The sequence below is a fragment of the Mustelus asterias genome, chromosome 2, assembly GCF_964213995.1.
Source record: "Mustelus asterias chromosome 2, sMusAst1.hap1.1, whole genome shotgun sequence".
Lineage (NCBI taxonomy): Eukaryota > Metazoa > Chordata > Chondrichthyes > Carcharhiniformes > Triakidae > Mustelus > Mustelus asterias.
The window spans coordinates 160,883,318-160,901,668 of NC_135802.1; the positions used below are offsets into that span (position 1 = coordinate 160,883,318).

Consider the following 18,351-nt stretch of genomic DNA (forward strand, 5'->3'; position numbering starts at 1 on the left):
TGTCTGTGTTGACCTGAAAACTGAACTGTTCGTACATTGACATCATATATTAAGAAAGCCTAGAGCTAAAATCAGTGGAACCATACAGAGTATGCACATTGAAACGTGATTTTTATCAAAAAAATACACCTTACAAAGTGTAAAGTTAGAATTTTTTTAAACTTGCATTTATATAGCACCTTTCATTGTCGCAGGACAAGTGCTTACAACTAATGAAGTACTTTTGAAGTATAATCACCGCTCTAATGTAGAAAACACGGCAGCCAATTTGCAGACAGCAAGCCCCCTCAAACAGCAATATGATAATGACCAGTTAATTGGGAGATAAATATTGACCTCCTATTGATCTTGCCAGCTCTTTTTTTTTTCAAAACAGTTCTGTGGGATTTTAGGAATCCATTTCAGAGGGCAGACAGGGCCTCAGAAAGCAATCTCTCCAACAATGCAGCACTCCCTCAGTGTCTGCCTGGATTATGCGTTCAAGTCTCTCGTGGCATTTGAGCTCACAATCTGATTCACAGGTTAGGGTGTGAACCAAGGCTGTCACTTTTTGATTTCATTCAAGCACAACAACTAAACATCCTCCATAACCTGTTCTACAGGGTAAGTGTAAATTTAGGATCCATTCGGTATGTAGTTGGCTCTGCTTGCTGGGGTTGGAGGGGTGGGTAATATTGTGACCATTAAATGTATTTTATATCACCTGTAATTCATCAATTCTGATCTCTCTGCCATGTCTACGACTGGTTGTTTCTCTATCGATTTGATTTGATTTATTATTGTCACATGTATTGGTATACAGTAAAATGTATTGTTTCTTGTGTGCTATACAGACAAAGCATACCATTCATAGAGAAGGAAAGGAGAGGGTGCAGAATGTAGTGTTACGATCATAGCTAGGGTGCAGAGAAAGATCAACTTAGTGCAACTTAGGTCAAAACTCTGATGACAGCAGGAAAGAAGCTGTTCTTGAGTCGGTTGGTACGTGACCTCAGACTTTTGTATCTTTTTCCCGACAGAAGAAGGTGGAAGAGAACATGTCTGGGGTGTGTCAGGCCCTTGATTATGCTACCTATTGGGGGTTGGGGGAGGCGAGTGGAGTTGCAGAGAGCACCTGAGAGGACTTTTTCAGTTCTCTGCCTGAAGGCAGGTCTGACGCACAGAACCACAATCTTCACCATGAGGAAAGAGGCAGGTCCTGAATCCAGAACGGCGAACCAACCCCATGTTTTGAAAACATTTTTACTCCATACTTTAAGTTACAAAGCCAATGCTCAGAGTGGACTGGGCAACCCCAAATCCAATCCTTGCTTACTCCAAAAGACCAAATTCAAAATCCAATTGAATCCAATTCAAGGTCCCCACAAAGGAGACAAACAAGACCTGAGCTGACAAGATAGGGCAGACTTTACTTTTTCACTTTACACATACCACAAAAGACTGTCCTGGTGGTGTGCAGCATTGCGCTTGCACAGATGTAGGGGTCAAACTGATTGGAGCTAGTGGTGAACCGGGCAGAAACACTGTTGGATCTTTCTCATTAAGTGTCAGTGAAGTCTGAATGATGTAAGTTCATTGCTCAACATCATGCGAATCCGATGTAAGTAACCTACCTAGTGGTCTAGTGGTTAGGATTTGGCGCTCTCATCACCACGGACTGGGTTCGATTCCCATTCAGGGAAAACAGAGTTGCTGTTATGGGTGAGGGGTTTTAGTTCAGTCGGGGGCAGCATGGTCGGTGCAGGCTTGGAGGGCCGAAGGGCCTGTCCCTGTGCTGTAATTTTCTTTGTTCTTTGAATGTCAAATGTGTTTGATCTGAGCCACAGAGTTCACGTATAAAAGAAATTCAATCAAAACTGAAACAGGAATATGCTTTGCCCTGATTTACGACTGTCCATCGGATCCCTCCTCTGCCCAGTGTTGTTAATCAATGTATCGACCAAGATTTGCTAACAATATATTTGCGAGTGTGAGTTTGCTACAAATGCATAAATTCTGATTCAAACGGAACTGTCACCAAAATCCCAACTAATCTAAACCTTCTTGGTAAAATCAAGTGAAAGCTTGCTATTTCTGGAGATTTGAGGGTGGGCCTGTTCCAACGTTATATACTACTAAAGTGACAATTAAAACATACACCCATAGGCTTCTCAGAAAGTCAGTGCTGACTATCTCATTCCTGTGGATGAAGATGAGAATGCAAATCTCTCTGTTAATACATAATGGTAAACTGGGTTACTAACATTGTAGAGGCACTGGAGAGGGTGCAAAAAGATTCACCAGAACCATCCCAGTGCAGAGTGGGACTATTTACTCGAGAGAAAAAGAATCCTGAGAAGGGGTCTTTAAAATTTGATAGGGTAGACATGGAGAAGATGGGCTGTATTTTATAGGGCCAGCTGTTGTCCCGCTGCGAGAGGGAGAGAGGCGATGGCATTAGGGTGGCAGCAGTACCTGGGTCAGCATCTCGCTGGTGGTGGCCAATGAAGGCACTATTGCTGAGGCTACCATGCAAGTAAAGGATAGCGACCCGCCCCCGAGAGGAGCTGACCCAATCAGAAAGCTGGCAGCTCAGCAGCGCCACTGCTAGCAAAGAGTGCTACCAACTGAGCGACGGCATTTTAAAAAATTAATCCAGAGGATGTGGGCTTCACTGGCTGGGCCTATATTTGTTGCGTAGCCCCAACTGCCCTTTGAAATGAGTAGTCTGAAATGAGTAGCATTTAAAAGTCAACTTCCCTGTGTATCTGGAGTCACCAGATAAGAGTAGTACAGTAAGAAGTTTCACAACACCAGGTTAAAGTCCAACAGGTTTATTTGGTAGCACGAGCTTTCGGAGCCTTGCTTCTTCCAGCAGCGCTCCAAAAGCTCGTGCTACCAAATAAACCTGTTGGACTTTAACCTGATGTTGTGAGACTTCTTGCTGTGCTTATCCCAATTCCTGAGTTAAATGCAGGATTGAGTTCCCAATCCAACAATTCATGGATTGGAACGTATCGTGTAACTGGTGACATTTTGGGGAGTGGTGGGCCAGCAGTCAGGTAACAGTGGCTTGCAAATTCGACATGTTGCCAATAGGAGTGTGAAGACTTCTTGTGAGCTGTGCCCAGTATACCATCTAGTTCTATCCTTTACTTTTGTTCAATGTTTTTGAAACTCTATTCTAACTCTTTTAAACTCTGTAACAATGCTTTAATTCAATCTCCTACAGATTTGGCGACACGCTAGCTATAACTGTAACACTACATTCTGCACTCTCTCCTTTCCTTTTCCAAGTACGGTATGCTTTGTCGGTGTAGCGCGCAAGAAACAATACTATTCACTGTATCCCAATACATGTGACAATAATAAATCAAATCAAATCCCACCCATTGACTCTGTCTACACTTCCTGCCACCTTGGCAAAACAGCCAGCATAATCAAGGATCCCACGCACCCCGGACATTCTCTCTTCCACCTTCTTCCGTCGGGAAAAAGATACAAAAGTCTGAGGTCACGTACCAACCGACTCAAGAACAGCTCCTTCCCTGCTGCCGTCAGACTTTTGAATGGACCTACCTCGCATTAAGTTGATCTTTCTCTACACCCTAGCTATGACTGTAACACTACATTCTGTACCCTCTCGTTCCCTTCTCTATGAACGGTATGTTTTATCTGTATAGCGTGCAAGAAACAATACTGTTTACTATATACTAGTACATGTGACAACAATAAATCAAATCAAAATAATTCTCGAATGGGTGCATGACACTCATTCATTGAACAGTATCCCTCACCTCCAGCACAAGCACAATGGGCAGAATGGCCTCTGACTGCCTACTGGATCACTCTCAGCCCAGTGGTGCGCTGATGTTGGTTAACTCCCTCCTGATGGGTGGCAGGGTGGCACAGCTGGTGAAGGAAAGCTGCAAACTGCAGACATTGAAGGAGGGCAGGACACACTGAAACTGGAAGGAAGGTAGCAGCAAAAGAGGAAGACAAGACATGAAACAGCTGAGGAACAAAGGAGAGAGCAGGCGACAGATGCACATTGTCACAGCCTGGGAACATGCCCTCCTCCCGTTATACACAGGAGAGAGGGGGAATTATATGAAACCATGTTTACATACTTTACCATGATCTTTTTTGTAAACGGGGTCAGTGCAACATTTTAACTATAACATGTAAAGGAAGCATCTGACTAAATGCAATGTTCTTTATTTGCCAGAAGTCGATATCCCCATTGTTTGCATTGTTTGAAAAGAAATTGGTTATGCTAACACTTAATATTAAAAAAACATAAATGTTACAATGCATTTTTAAAAGAATGGTAGTAGAATATATCTCAGTCACCGGCTGGCTGTTGCTCTGGAGGGCTGGGGAAGGAATAGATGTTTGCAGATTTGGAAACGGTGACTTTTATTCGGAGGGATCTGCAATAATCGCCAAAATTTTGCCCCTCAAGTTGATAATCGTTTGCAAAGCTTTGTTCTTGTTGGTGTTTTAATTGATAAGGAAAGCGTATGAGATAGTACATGTGAAAAATCTCGACGTCGATTGGAAAATTGGAGGAAAGACATTATATGCATTGAAAGAATTGCCTGTTAATTTTCTCCTATTGTATTATTGATAAGAATAATTGTCTTCCCTGTTACCTGCCCAGGCACCGAGCTGTCAATCATCCGCGGCTCCGCCTGCTCAGGGACCTGTCAATCAAACTGCAACAATGAGCCCTCACCTGCGCGCGCGGCTGCGCGGTGCAGCCCGGGAGTTGTAGTCTCCTCCAGCAGCCGGCAAAGGAGGCGGAGCCGCCCGCCGAACTACAACTCCCAGCAGGCCGCGCGGCCCAGCCAGCCAGCCCAGCGGGCTACATGTATCCGAGCGCAGAGGGAGCAGCCAGACAGCTGGAGCTGCTGCAACTGCTGGCAGGCAGGAGAGGAGGCTGCTGCTGCTGCTGCAAGCAAAGGAGGCGGACACACAGACTGTGATTTTCACAGAGAGGGGGGGAAAAAAAATCTGGAAAGCAAGTGAGAGCGTGAAAAAAATAAGCAAATAAATAGGCATTCATTCAGCAGAAAGAATTTGCAGCCTGTGAATACAGCAGCAAGCTGGCTAGTGCTTTCAGAGCTAGTTGAAGGTATCTGTTTTTGTTTCTCTCTAGATTTGGGGAGGGTGCATGTATTTTTTGGGGGGGGGGGGGTGGTGTATGTTTGTGTCCAGCTGCTATTTATCTCTCTGCACCCCCCTCTGTGTCTGGTTTCTGGGGGAGAGGGAGGGAGGGTTTGACATGTTTGGCTCTAGCTGGAGCTGCAGAGAGGGAGCTGTCAGTAAGTGCTCTCTCTCTCTGCTGAAAGCGGATGCAGTGAGTTGGTCCAGTGTAAGATGCGGGGTTTTTGCACGATGCTGGGGGAAGGAAGGTTGATGTGGACATTGTCCTTTGCAAAAAAATAACCAGGGGGTGGGGGGGAAATAATCGACCCAATGTCTCAGAAACTGTCCTAACTTCCAATGCAAAGGTGAGCACCTCTTGCCCGGGCTGTGCTGGTGTTTTGTGTGTGTGCTTACTGGCTATCCCAGCCCTGCGGCTCAAGCGCTGTCAGTGCTGCTGAAGGAGAGGATAGTACCAGCACGATGGGCCGAGTGGCCCTCTCCTGTGCTGTACTGGGATTGTCTGGAGGGAGATCAGCAACAAAAACTAAAATCAGACGCTACGACCATTGTCCACAATGCGCTTTATATTGTTGGCGTGATCAATTAATAGTTTATTTACTCCCTGAAATAACACTTGCTGTCGGAGAGGCAACTGTTTGGAGGGATCAAAGACATCGCCGGGGTTACAATGTATCTAAAAAAAACAGCAGTCTCGCCTCATCTCATTGTTTCATTTCTGTGAATTAACCAGCCAAGGTTTTTGGGATTTGATTAGCTGCAGAGAGAACAAAAGAATCCAAAAAAAGGAGCAGCCTGTTTATTTTGGAAGAGAAATGACTGCAATGATGTAGCTATTTGGTTACAGCAGTGTGTCCAAACAGCCAGGCGGCTGCTATTTGGAGAGATGTCCTTGTTTTATTATGTATCGCTTTAATTTGCACATCGCTACATCGATCCCATTGAAATTAGACTTTGGGACTTGCATCGAGTGGACAGCTCTGATATTTTGGAAATTAAGCTTATGAATCCCCCCCCCCCCCCCTCTTTTCTTCCTGCAAGAAATGTCATACCTTTTTCTAATATAAACCCAACCCACCTGCTTCCTCGCAGGTTTAAAAACAAAGTTTGTCACGTTCATTACCAGCATGTACCTTTTATGTTAAAAGTAGTAAGTGAAATGGATAGTGTAGGGTACTTGGAGACAAAGAAACTGGCTTGTGGAGCCGCAGTCCATTCTGCGGGTCCCACTGTGCTACAGTAGATATTGTGTCGCTCTGACAGGCAATGGGACTGAGAGCCAGAATCAGTCTTCCCCTACAGATCAAAGAGTTCATGTTGAACATGTGCATTTTTAAGTTCTTTTGTTTCTTTTTTAATAGCTTCTTTCTTTTGCTTACCCTTAATCATATTTTCGGATGCTCGTGTTTATTGCTTGACTGGCTGTAGAAACCAACCTTGCTGTAAGAGGAATATGTCATATTAACTGCTTATTAAGTCTTGGGATATTTCATGAATAAAGTACTAATCTTCCTTGTCTCCCCATGCTTCCAAGAACATCCTTGTACAATCTAGCACAATCACAGAGTCCCTACTGTGCAGAAGGAGGCCATTCAGCCCATCGAGTCTGCACCGACACTCTGACAGAGTATCTCACACAGGCCCTCTCTGCCACCCTAACTGCGTAACCCCACACATTCACCATGGCTAGTCCATCTAACCTACACATCTTGGGACGCTAAGGGCAATTTAGCATGGCCAATCCACCTAACCTGCATGTCTTTCGGACTGTGGGAGGGAACCAGAGCACCCGGAGGAAACCCACGCTGTCACGGGGTGAACGAGCAGGCAATCACCCGAGGCCGGAATTGAACCCAGATTCCTGGCGCTGTGAGACAGCAGTGCTAATCACTGTGTCACCCAATAAACTTGGGAGACTCCAGACTACCTCTGGTAAAAAGGATGTGCTTGTGAAATTGGCCGATTGTGCAATGCAAACCTGTGTCACAAAACCAAATGAGATTCTATCCAGATGTGTTTTCCTGGTTCTTGCAGGACAAGTAGGAAAGTTGGCTTGCAGCTCCTCACTAGAGGGTCAAATGTGTTGACAGAGTTTCTGCTGCTTTTTCTGAGAACATAGAATTATAGCGTGATTACAGCACAAAAGGAGGACATTTGCCCCCCTTTGTCTGTGCTGGCCCTCAGTAAGAGCTACTCAGTTCATCCCCTCACCTGTAGCCCTGCAATTTTCTTTCTCTTCTGATCATTATCCAATTCTCTTTTGAAAGCCACAATTTAACCTCCCTCCACCGCACTCCCAGGCAGTGAATCACAGATCGGAAATACTGTGAAAAGTGGTTGTCCTCCTACCATCTCTTCTCTTTGTCGATTACCTTGAATTGGTGTTCCTGGATTCTTGACCATTCCACCAAGCTCTTGTGCTGTTTAAACAAATAATGGGAGCAGCATGTGGGTGAATTAATACCCTTGGGAAATACCCTTGGCTCAGTGGTGCCATTCTCATCCCCAAGTCATGGATCCAACCAGACACTTGAACGTACAGGCAAATTTTCCCATCCCGTCTGCCACGGGAATCATAGCAGGCAGGGGGGAGGGGGGAACGACCATGCAAAGGTCCTTTGACCTCGGGCGGGATATTCTAGTTTTGGGGTGAGCGCGGCCGGAAGATCCTTCCATAATCTAGACTGACACTCCAGTGCAGTGCTGAATGCGTGCCGCACTGTCAGAGGTACCGCCTGTCAAATGAGACGCTGAACTAACCTGCTAAACCTGCTTGCCCTCACCTGTTGACACCAAAGATTTAAAATAGAGCAGAGTAGTTCCCTTATTGTCTTCCTAAATACTTATTTCACAATCAAAACTGCATTAATAGCTCATCTGCTCATTTATTTCATTTGTTTGTGGGAGCTTGCTGTACACAAATTGGCTGCTGTGTTTGCCATCAACGGCAACTGTTTCAGTGATTTCATTGCCATGGGATATCCTGAAGATGTAAAAGGTAATGTAACTTCCATCTTTGTACCATTTGTAAATCAATAACATTTGGGGCTCTAATCTCTGTGCAAGGACAAATGAGCTACAGGTTGGAAAGATAGGGGCGGCACGGTGTCACAGTGGTTAGCACTGTTGCCTCACAGTGCCAGGGACCCAGGTTCAATTCCAGCCTCGGGTCACTGTGCGGAGTCTGCACATTCTCCCTGTGTCTGTGTGGGTTTACTCCGGGTGCTCCGGTTTCCTCCCACAGCTCAAAGATGTGCGGGTTAAGTTGACTGGCCATGCTAAATTGCACCTTAGTGTCGGGGGATTAGTGGGGGGGGGGGGGTAAATGTGTGGGGTTATGGGAATAGGGCCTGGATGGGATTGTGGTTGGAACAGACTTGATGGGCCGAATGGCCTCCTTCTGCACTGTAGGGTTTCTATGATTCTATAAATGAATTCTGGGGCAAACCGTGGGTAGCTCCAGCTGTGAATCTGTTTGCCTGACCACCAGCCTTGAATGCCCTGAGTAACATATCGGAAATCTTTAAACTTAGCTTCAGTAACAAGGAAATATTTTGGCGGTATTTTATAATTGACATGCAACTAATCTCTCCGTTTCCTTTCAAAAAGAATGTTTTGAACGATTGGATTATTTACTCACTGAAATAAAAAAAAAGGAAATCCATTTTTTCCGAACTTTAGCGAACTTTCCACTCACATGGAGACAAGGTGAAAATATACCGGTGGATGTACAGATGTATTTGTTGAGCTTTTCGTTTGTTTTTAGACCAGGGGTTTGTTGTATTTCTTGTCTCTTCTGCAGTCCCCTGCTGTCAATGCATTAGTCCTGATTGAGGGCGGCACAGTGGCTAGCACTGCTGCCTCAGCGCCAGGGACCCGGGTTCAATTCTGGCCTCGGGTCACTGCCCGTTTGCACGTTCTCTCCATGCCTGCATGGGTTTCTTCTGGGGGCTCCGGTTTCCTCCCACACTCCAAAGATGTGTGGGTTAGGTGGATTGGCCATGCTAAATTTCCCCTTAGTGCCCCAAATGTGTGGGTGAGGGAGATTAGTGGGGTAAAAATGTGGGGTTATGGACATAAGGCCTGGGTGGGATGCTGTGTTGGAGAGTCGGTGCAGACTCTGTGGGCTAAATGGCCTCCTTCTGCACTGTAGGGATTCTATGATTAAATGAGGGAAAGTGCACGCAAACTACTTTCAACTCTCTGGAAACTGGCCATTTGGAGATGTATGGAAACTGTCTGGCCGACTCTGTTCGTTTTTAGTATTCCCTTGTTGGCAAGAACCAGATATTAATATATGGGTTCCTCAATTTGACACAGTTAACAAACCAAGATGGAAATGCTGCATGCAAACTCAGTTCAGCTGGACTGTGTGCTGACCTTTTATAGTCTTCTTCCTCAGTCACCAATGTAATACATTCAAAAGAATCTATTTTCCGTCTTTAATGGGCTTGTTCCCAGTGATGCGTTTGTTAAACTCATTGCACGATATCGTGTTTGATAAACTGGGTTTCTGGAGGATCTGAATATTGAATTGATTTGATTTATTATTGTCACATATATTGGGATACAGTGAAAAGTATTGTTTCTTGCGCGCTGTTACAAACAGAACAGTAAGAAGTCTCACAACACCAGGTTAAAGTCCAACAGGTTTATTTGGTAGCAAATACCATAAGCTTTCGGAGCACAGCTCCTTCGTCAGATGGAGTGGATCTGACGAAGGAGCTGTGCTCCGAAAGCTTATGGTATTTGCTACCAAATAAACCTGTTGGACTTTAACCTGGTGTTGTGAGACTTCTTACTGTGCTTACCCCAGTCCAACGCCGGCATCTCCACATCACAAACAGAACATACAGGAAAGGAGAGGGTGCAGAATACAGCGCTGCAGTCTCAGAGAGGGTGGAGAGAAAGCCATGATTTGGAGATGCCGGCGTTGGACTGGGGTGGGCACAGTGATCCAGTCTGTAATTATCTTGCGATTGTGTCTTTGTCTATATATGCCGTGTTTGTGAACTAACCTCCACTCACCTGATGAAGGAGCAGCACTCCGAAAGCTCGTGATTCCAAATAAACCTGTTGGACTTTAACCTGGTGTTGTGAGACTTCTTACTGTGAAGAGAAAGATCAGTTTAATATGTGATAGGACCATGGAATATGTATAAGCATGTGATTGTTGTACTATCTGATGTCCAGCATGGTATGAATAGAAATCCCTTCCAATTACACATTGGGAAGTCTGAAGCCATTGTTTGCAGTCCCCACTTCAAACTCTGTTCCCTAGCGACCAACTCCATCCCCTCCCCTAGCAACAGTCTGAGATTAAGCCAGTCTATTCGCAACCTCGCTGTCACACTTGACACCAAGATGAGCTACTGACCTCATATTCACGCCACCACTCAGGCTGCTTATTTCCATTTCCGTAGCATTGCCTGTCTTCACCCCTGCCTCAGCTCATCTGCTACTGAAACACTCGTTCATGCTGTCGTTACCTCGACACTTGACTATTGAAAAGCAGACTGGACTGGTCTCCCGCATTCTGCCCTCTGTATACTTGGACTCATTTCAAACTCTGCTGTCTGTGTCTTAACTCACACCAAGTCTTGTTAACCTACCCCCCCCCCCCCCCAGTGATTGCTGATCCACACTGGCTCCTTACCCGGTCTGGCCTACATGTGACTCCATGTGACAGCAATGTGGTTGACTCAACTGCCCTCGGGCAACTTTAAAATTCCCCTCCTCGTTTTCAAATCCCTTTATAGTCTTGTTTTTCCCTATATCTGTAATCTCCTTCAGCCTCACAACCCTCCGAGATCTCTGAGCTCCTTGAATTCTGGCCTCTTGAATATCCCCAATTTTTATTGCTTTGCACAGATTGCAGGACCTTCAGTTCCCTAAGCTCTGGAAATTCCTCCTTAAACCTCTCCGCTCTCTACTTCGCTTCCCTCTTTTAAGGGAAGGCAATGGCCTAGTGGTCTTATCACTGGACTATTAATCCAGAAACTCAGATAATGTTCTGGGGAGCCCGGGTTCGAATCCCACCACGGCAGATGGTGTAATTTGAATTCCATAAAAAATTTCTGGAATTAAGAATCTACTGATGACCATGAAACCATTGTCGATTGTTGGAAAAACCCATCTGGTTCACTAATGCCCTTTAGGGAAGGAAATCTGCCATCCTTACCCGGTCTGGTCTACATGTGACTCCAGAACCACAGCAATGTAGTTGACTCAACTGCCCTCGGGCAACTAAGAATGGGTGAGAAAGGCTAGCCAGCGAGTGATGCCCATTTCTCACAAATGGATAAATGAGATTCCTTCAGACTTTGACTAAGCTTTTGGACATCTGACCTAATAATCCTCTTATGTGGCTCGGTATCAGACTTTGTTTTATCATGTTCCTGTGGAATTCCTTGGGAACTTTGAGGTGATATATGGAAATAAGTTGCTGTTGTTTACCTTGGACACATTTTGGCAAGTTCAGTTTACAAAGTGGAACAAATACTTGTAAGGAGCAGCTGCTCACCCATAAACACATCCAGCATGTGACCACTCTGGTCGTATTCAGCTTTATTTAGGTCTTATCTTTATTACTCTTCTTTTGCAGGTAATGAAAGAAATCAGTTGGGTGTTTGCTGAAAGTGACGGCGCCTTACACAACTTGTTCCCTCCTGAAGGAGTACCGACAGATTAGAAAACCTCCTCAGTCAGATAAGCAGGGCCGCTCGAGAGAAGGAAGTAAGAGCCCATATTTCTGGGAAGCCTAGAATTCTCTTTCAAAACACAAGGACCGTGCAAAAATGGAGGCAGTTTCCCAAGACTCGCAAATGGAGTGCCAGATTTGTTTTAATTACTACAGCCCCTGTCGCCGCCCTAAGCAACTGGACTGTAAGCACACTTGCTGCTCTGTCTGCCTGCAACAGATGAGGAGCAGTCAGAAGGAGCTGATGTGCCCCTGGTGTCGGAGTGTCACCAAGCTCTCGCCCAGCCTCTCGGTATCCCAGCTGCCTGATGACCCAGAGATCGTCACGGTAGTCAGCATCCCCCACACTTCCGACCGCACCCCCGTCTTCATCAGGCTTCCAAGCAGCGGGTGCTACATGGTCCCTCTGACTGTAACAAAGGAGAATGCGCTGCTGCCGGGGGAAGGGGGCTGCCAACTGCTGCCAGGGAATCAGCGGAAGACGGTAACCGCGGTGCTGATCCCCGGGGAACAGCAGCAGCTTCGACAGCACCAGGTGCCGAATGGACTGCGGGAGGACGAGGAAGAGGAGGAAGGCAGGGAAGGAGTAAAAACCTCCACTTGCTCAGGTGTTTGCACTGTGCTACTCGTGGCGTGTGTCCTCCTGTTCCTGCTTGGCATCGTCCTGCATAACATGTCCTGCATATCCAAGCGGTTTACCGCCATTTCCTGTGGCTGAGATAATCACCAACCTGCAAAAGGCGTTCAAATTTTACCCACGTGCACGATACCCGGACGATTTCTGAACTGGAGAACGTAAAGCATTTAGTCTCTTAAAGCATGGGCTACAGACTGATACTGGGGAAGTTGAACAAAGGCATAAAACTGCAAGAATGATTCATTTGGGAAGTGATTCTTACCTAAGGTGTAATCTGCTAGATCAGCTGACAACTACTTTGTGGTGGATTTTGATAGGGGTGGAAGCTAGAAAGCGTGCACAATTGATAGAAAGCAACTTCCCTTTATGTGGCATTGTATTTCTAAACCGCTATTAACTATAGTCTCCCCTTTAATGGGCGATGCAATAAAAGTATTCACAGTGTAACTTGAGTCCGTCTGCTGTTAATGTTGGTAGGCAGCATCAGTAGATACATCAAAATCTCTAGCCCATCCTTTCAAAACCTGGGCTTTAAATCATTGTCATTCATCGAGTTGTAGCAATCTCCAGAAGTAAAGCTCATATTTTGTCACCTCTGGGATGGGAGAACAGGGTTTTAGACAGGTGCTGTCAAACAAACAGAAAAACATTGACATTTTATTTGGGGCTCAATTGTATAAATTGGTCTATACTTGTAATATTTTAATTTTTTGGACAAACAAATTGAGCTTGATCTAGTTTTTATTTTGCTTTTAGATTTGTATATACAAGAGTAGCAGTTTTTAAGTCTAGTACTCATCACAGTGATGTATATTCGGGGGGAACATAAATGGATTTAGACAATTTTGGTCACTTATTAAATGGGGCTGGCTGTTTGCCATATTTTATGTGTGCAGATATTGAAGAACAAATGGTAGACTGAATTGTGGTTACACTTTTTTGCCAGCGCGAAACGGAACGATGCTAGTGGATTATTTTAGTTCATATTTGATTGTGTGATAATTCATCTATTTACAAGGTATGTTTGATACATCCAATTGGACGTCATTTCCGACAGTGGCAAACTTCAAATTGTGAGTTAACCTAGCGGCAAAGACAAATGGTCATTTTTAATGTGACAAAGGCTGATTTTACTCATCTGGGGCTTTCAGGCTGTTTGGGACTTTGCACCTTTCTGCCTGACTGAATACAAATGACTGGCCTTTGAATGCACACCGTTTTAAATGTGGAAAGAAAAACGTGAATTCATTCGCTGTTAAAGACGTGATTTGGTGTCCTGTGGTTGGTGCTAGATGTTTGAAGAGGCTTGAATGGAGGTGGCAAGGAATATCAGAAAAGCAATGCTTGGCGTCCCAGCTAATTTCGAGTGAGAAGAACCATCCATTATGACTTAAGTTGACAAGACAGAGAAATAGAATTAGACGCTGTGGATGGAGCCAGATTGAAATGTTGAGGGTGCATTGTCAGGCTTTCTTCACATCTCCAGGTAAAGGATAATTGCACACTCTGCTTTCATTTAGACTTTGTCGTCTTTCGAGACAAGACAAGTAAACATTCCATGCATCCAGTGTTTTACACAGTTTCTCCCTGCGGATTTCTAAGTAGGAAGTTCAGACACGTCTGAAATGCAGCAATTTCCCTCAAAATCATTTCCACCAATTATATCCGCGGAACCACCGTTTATTTGAATTTGCTTGGCTATTTTCATGGACAGTCTTCATCGTTATCCCAGTGGGGTAACTGGGCGACAGGGATTTTACCGGAGTCTGCTCTCGTTCAGTGGGATGCAAGTGGTAGCAAATTCTTTTGTCTGACGGAACAAGCAAGAGCGGGTTGATATAGAGCAGTGATACGTCTCCAGCCGGTATCTCACAGTGACTGCTGCCCGCACATGTTGTGAAATGGTTTTAACCTTTTTCACGGGGTTATTTGTTTTACAGAGCTGTCATTGTGAGTAAGCCAGCTGAGGTTTCTGAGCTGCCAATGTGTGCACATACCTGTGGTAACCTGCCAAAAGATGTGTATTTTTTAAGAGGAAGTGAAGCCGCTGTGCTTAGTTGCTGACTGTTGTATTGTCACGGTGTTCTAGTAACAGACAGAAATGCATGGAGCTGCAGTAGTGCAATCTTTTTCTCACTGACCTATTTTTTACCAGGCAGTGTTCTGAACATGCCCATTCTTTGTATTGATGTTCATTTTTGTTTAATAATGATTGTAAGGAGTGCGTTGATATAAATAGACCACTGTACTGTGACACTGGTTGTATTGACAACATTACTCAAGAGTTTATAATAAACTTCAATAAACATTGTCTAATTTCTTTATTCAAGTGACAACACACTTGTCTCTGGAAAATATCAGTTGCTTCAGTCTGCAGGAAAACAAGGCCATGGAGGATTTCTGCTTTTGGTTTTGCACAGTGGTTCGTACTGCTGCCTCACAGCGCCAGGGACCCGGGTTCAATTCCCAGCTTGGGTCACTGTCTGTGTGGAGTTTGCACGTTCTCCCCGTGTCTGTGTGGGTTTCCTCCAGGTGCTCCGGTTTCTTCCCACAGTCCAAAGATGTGCTGCTTAGGTGAATTGGCCATGTTAAAATTCTCCCTCAGTTACCCGAACAGGCGCCGGACTGTGGCAACTGGGGGATTTTCACAGTAACTTCATTGCAGTGTGAATGTAAACCTACTTGTGACACTAATAAATAAACTTTACTTAACTATGCAATACCCAGCTTGGGTCACTGTCTGTGTGGAGTCTGCACGTTCTCCCTGTGTCTGCTTGGGTTTCCTCCGGGTGCTCCCGTTTCCTCCCACAGTCCGAAAGACGTGCTGGTTAGCTGCATTGGCCATGGTAAATTCTCCCTCAGATTACCTGAACAGGCGCTGGGGTGTGGCAACTAAGGGATTTTCATAGTAACTTCACTGCAGTGTTAATGTAAGCCTACTTGTGGCACTAATACATAAATAGAAATAAACCTGGTGAGATCATTTTCCTCCTGAGGTTTTCCCAGTAACCAGAAAATTGAGGTATAAAATCTGCACCAGTAGAGTTTGTGTTGTTGACAGCAGCAACTTTATCATTATGGATCTGTATTCTCCATACAACAGAAGATTAGCTGGGCTAACAAGCAAGAAACTAAAGTGCTCATCAAAATGAGTGTCTGGTGTTATCCGGGCCAGAGTGGCAGTCACAGTCAGATTGCCACTCTGTTACTCTTTGCTTACCTTTGTCAGGAGCTGCAGATTTCTTGCTAAAACTTCCAACTCGGGCTGGGTGAGAAAAGTGCAACGTAGCGGCTTCCTGTGACCTTTGGCACAGGGGAAGTAAAGCCACGCCCCCTTTTTTTAATAGCATCAACTGCCGCAAGCGGGGTAAGTTTAAAGGTCGCAGCCACTTTGAGACACTAGGGATAAGTGTATCAGGAAAGTGGGCGAGAGCTTAGGCTGGTGAGGTGCCAAATAATGGGTTGGGTGAGGTAGAATGGGTCGGGGTTTTGAGTGGTCAGTCAGGTTAGGATTAGTCAAGGATCTGGGAGGGTAGTCGTGGTGGGGAATGGTTGGGACGTAGTCAGGAGGGTCAGATGTTGGGTGTTGGGATTAGTAGGGCAGCGGGAGGGGGGTATTAGAGGGGTCAGGGGATGTGAGTTGGGAAGTAGATGGGTTGGGGGGGGGGAGCGGGGTGTAAAGTCATGGTTGAGAGAGTAGCCAGGTCTGGTTGGGGGCTGTCGGGGGGTTCAGGAGGGTAGTTGGCTGGTGGGGGTGGGGAAGGGTGGGGCTGAAGGATCCAGTAGAGGAGGAAGTACTATAGTTGCCCAGTATTCAGAAATGGTCTTAATCCTTCTAATTTTCTTGTGTAACTATTCTGCTAAGAGAGACTTGATTTAAATCAGGGTTTTGGATGGTTTACAGTCTGGGTAACTGCCCATTGGGAGTTTGAATTTTCCGGGTAATTCCCATACAGTCCTTGTGTGGGGAATTCCAGTGTGACCCTTGCGCATCTCCTAGGTTACCACTGGGGTATGACCCCCCCCACTGGGGAATGGAAGTTCTGGCCCATTTCTAACTGGACAATGACAACGCACAATCCAGGACTGGCAACTTTGGATCTTATCCATTTTTTCCAGTATCATCTTACTATAAATTGAGTTGGAGATTTGAACAAATTGCGATATCTATTCTGGTTGGAAAAGATAAAGTGTGGGTTTCCAAACAATTCTTAAGCGGCGGAAGAAAAGGCGAAAAAGTACGTTTCTGTTTTTTGCACGCTGAAGCCCAGGTGTTAATGAAGGATATGAATTCTGATACACATCTGTGATTGGCTAGCTATGTAATTGGGATCAGGGAGCCAGTTCCTCCAAGCCGAGCATTGGTGATTCGATAGATTGTTTACCTGAAGGTGTTCCTTTCAGGTTATAAGATATGAACAACTAATAGTCTTAAAGAACTCATGGAACCAAAGGAAACCATTGATCCACCCTCTCTGGTGCTGGTCAATAAAGAGTTTAATCTCACTATCCACCTGGAGCTCTGTAGGTTACGGCACTCTAAGTGCACATCCAAGTATTTTATTAAACGTGATGAGGGTTTCTGCCACCACTTCCCTTTCAGGCAGTGAGCTGCAGACCCCCACCATACTCTGAGTGCAAGAAATCCTCCTCAGCTCCCCGCTAACTCTTCTGTTAATGAATTTAAATCCGTGCCCCCTGTTAATGACCTTTCTGCTGACGAAAGTAGTCCTTACTGTCCACTGTATCTCATTCCAACATACTCAAATCTCCCCTCCGCTTCCTCTGTTCTACAGAAAACGATCCCTCCCTATACAACCCTTCCTCACTGCTAAAATTCTCCATTCTTGTCAACATCCTCGTAACTCTCCTGTGTATTCTCTGTGGAATCACATCCTGTAAGGCGGTGGCTAGAACTGTACACATTACTCTCGCTGTGACTTCAACTAGTGTTATATAAGTTCTAGCACTCTCCCTGTTCCTTTGTTCTATGCTTTGGCTAATAAAGGGAAGTATCACCTATGTTTTCTTAAGCTCTTTATATCTACCTGTCTTGTTACCTTCAGGGACCTGTAGACGTGTACTTCAAGGTCCCTCTTCTTCTACACTTCTCAGAATCCTGCTGTTTCTTGTGTGTGTTCTTTTTGCCTTGTTTCTCCTTTCCACGCCACCTCATATTTCTCCAGATGGAATTCCATGTGGCACTTTTTGGCTCACCTGACTAGTCCATTGATTTATACTTTAATATTTCATGGGATGTGGGCTAGGCCAGCATTTATTGCCCATCCCTAATTGCCCTTGAGAAGTTGGTAGTGAATTGCCTTCTTGAACTGCTGCAGTCCATGTGGTGTAGGTACACACTTAGTGCTGTTGGGGAGGGAGTTCCAGGATTTTGACCCAATGACTCTCACAAACCACGCTGATGTTATCTGCGAGGGTGTCTCTGGTGTTCAACAAAGAACAACAAAGAACAATACAGCACAGGAACAGGCCCTTCGGCCTTCCAAGCCCGTGCCTCTCCCTGGTCCAAACTAGACCATTCTGGCGGTGAATATTTTTTTTGAAATGGTGTGAGGAGTTACATGAAAAGCATCCGTGAGAATAACCAGCTTAGTCGTAGTATAACAATTACTAAATTAAAGAAAAGACAAATTCACACGAACATGACTATAATTCTAGAAGACACATAAACACCAGAGTAATACACATACACACAGATTTATCTAGAAATTACCCCTTGTTCCAAACTCTATCCCAATACCTGAACTCAGTAAGACATCCCCGTTCATAGAATCATAGAATCCCTACAGTGCAGAAGGAGGCCATTCGACCCATTGAGTCTGCACTGACCACAATCCCATCCAGG

General features: G+C 45.1%; 1 protein-coding gene across 2 annotated transcripts; it reads left to right on the forward strand.

Annotated features, from left to right (window-relative positions):
* Positions 1-4,862: 4,862 nt before the first annotated feature.
* Positions 4,863-14,796, forward strand: rnf152 (ring finger protein 152). 2 transcript variants are annotated; one of them, XM_078200011.1, is made up of 3 exons: positions 4,863-5,116; positions 8,758-8,856; positions 11,753-14,796. In XM_078200011.1, exon 3 carries the CDS (start codon positions 11,946-11,948, stop codon positions 12,564-12,566), a length of 621 nt encoding a protein of 206 aa, XP_078056137.1. In that variant the 5' UTR covers positions 4,863-5,116; positions 8,758-8,856; positions 11,753-11,945; the 3' UTR covers positions 12,567-14,796. The 2 variants fall into 2 exon arrangements, with proteins under 2 accessions (XP_078056137.1, XP_078056128.1); XM_078200002.1 differs by lacking the exon at positions 8,758-8,856 and having other exon boundaries at positions 4,877-5,116.
* Positions 14,797-18,351: the final 3,555 nt, after the last annotated feature.